At 54.4% G+C, this 1,494-nt stretch overlaps 1 protein-coding gene across 1 annotated transcript in view; it reads left to right on the top strand.

Moving 5' to 3' along the window:
- LOC113209263 (SPRY domain-containing SOCS box protein 3) overlaps window positions 1–765 on the top strand; it is a 72,938-nt gene extending 72,173 nt beyond the window's left edge. Inside the window, exon 3 of the mRNA XM_052273306.1 lies at window positions 536–765. Coding sequence (XP_052129266.1) covers window positions 536–765 — 230 coding nt within the window. The remainder of the gene's footprint in view (window positions 1–535) is intronic.
- The last annotated feature ends 729 nt before the right edge of the window (window positions 766–1,494 follow it).

Raw genomic sequence — 1,494 nt, 5'->3', positions numbered from 1 at the left:
CGCCCCGCCACGCCCCGCCCCGCCCCGCCACGCCGCAGCCGGCGCACAGCGCCGCCTCTGCCAGCCTCTGCCAGCGGCGGCGGTGGTGGTGCCCGGGTGGCGCTCTCGCTCAGCCCTGATTTTTTGTGTACACAAGCAGCTAGCGCGAGGGAACAGTCCACAAGTAATATGCCATGCAAAACATTAAAATTTCAAATAGCCTGATGAAGAGGCGAGCCGGGCACAGCAGCGCGGGCGCAGCCCGACCTAGCAGCCGCCGTGGCCAACATGGGCGACTTGATTTGGATCGCCTCGGCGTCGCATGGCGCTGTGGGGGGGGGGGGGGGGGCACGCTGGTCTTTTAGATCAAAACGCCCCTACCCTTCCCACCCATAAAGCATGGCCTCACCGTCCCTTTAGGTTTATGTGTCGTCAGAGCGTGCGCGTCGCCTGCGCTAGAGGGGTCACTTGCCCCAAACACACACACTCATTTTATTTTATCTTCAATTTTTCAAAAGTTCTAACCCTTTATGTTTTACTTTGCATTTCTTTTCAGGTGAGGACGAACATGGGTGGGGACTGTCGCACAAGGGGGTGGTTTGGCACGGCGGCCTGTGGTCGCCGTACACGGAGCCCTTCCCGCAGAACGAGTCCACGACCATCGGCGTCCTCTTCGACGGCGTGGCTGGCACCCTGGGTTTCTTCAAGGACGGCCGCTGGCTGGGTGTCGCCTTCACGGGGCTGGACAAGGTAAGCGGGGGCACGGAGGAGGGGGGCGGCGGCTAGGCCAAGCGAAAGACGCACGGTAAAAACGATGTCTCATTTTTTGAGGAGAAAGGGAAAACTTTGAGGAACTCCCCTGGTTTGACAAAAACTCCTCAGATTTTGAGGGGGTCTCCTCCTGGCACTTTTCCTCATATTTTGAGAAGATTCCTCAAAATCTGAGGCGAGATCGGAGGACTCTTTCTCAAACAGTGGAGTTCCTCAAAGTTTTTCCTTTTTCCTAAAAAAAAAGGACATTGTTTTTACCGTGACGGAGTGGCCTGCTCATCCCAAGCTTATGCTCTCACTCAAGATCGCGGTCAAATTACATCATCTTCAAGATGCGGGACGCTTGTATCACGGTCACGATATTGAATGACTGTAAATAAATGTAGTGTCTTGCAGAAATGCTGGAAATCATTGATAAAATGATCATCAACGTGAGTCACATTTTCTAGTGGAATCACTCTCGTAATAGCGTGTACAAAATGTTAAATAATGTCATTATTTAGATATGAGCCTCGCTTGGTGGGCCAACGTATACCTCATAAAAAGCATCTCAACGGATGACCCGTATAAGAAGGCCGCTGCCGCCACTGACGCCTGCGGATCGCGGGGTAGGCCGCCGGCTGCGAGCGCCTGTCGGGCGGGCGGCCTACCTCGCCGACCGCAGGGGCCGAGCCGCCGCAGCAGCTGGCAGAAAATGACGCACTTTCTGCATATTGTTTTTTTTTTTTTTTCATTCCGTTTTCA

This window comes from Frankliniella occidentalis, unplaced genomic scaffold (assembly GCF_000697945.3).
Source record: "Frankliniella occidentalis isolate FOCC.00 unplaced genomic scaffold, Focc_3.1 Scaffold7, whole genome shotgun sequence".
Classification (NCBI taxonomy): Eukaryota; Metazoa; Arthropoda; class Insecta; order Thysanoptera; family Thripidae; genus Frankliniella; species Frankliniella occidentalis.
The sequence above is the reverse complement of the archived record's forward strand: the minus strand, read 5'-3'. Positions and strand labels throughout refer to the sequence as shown.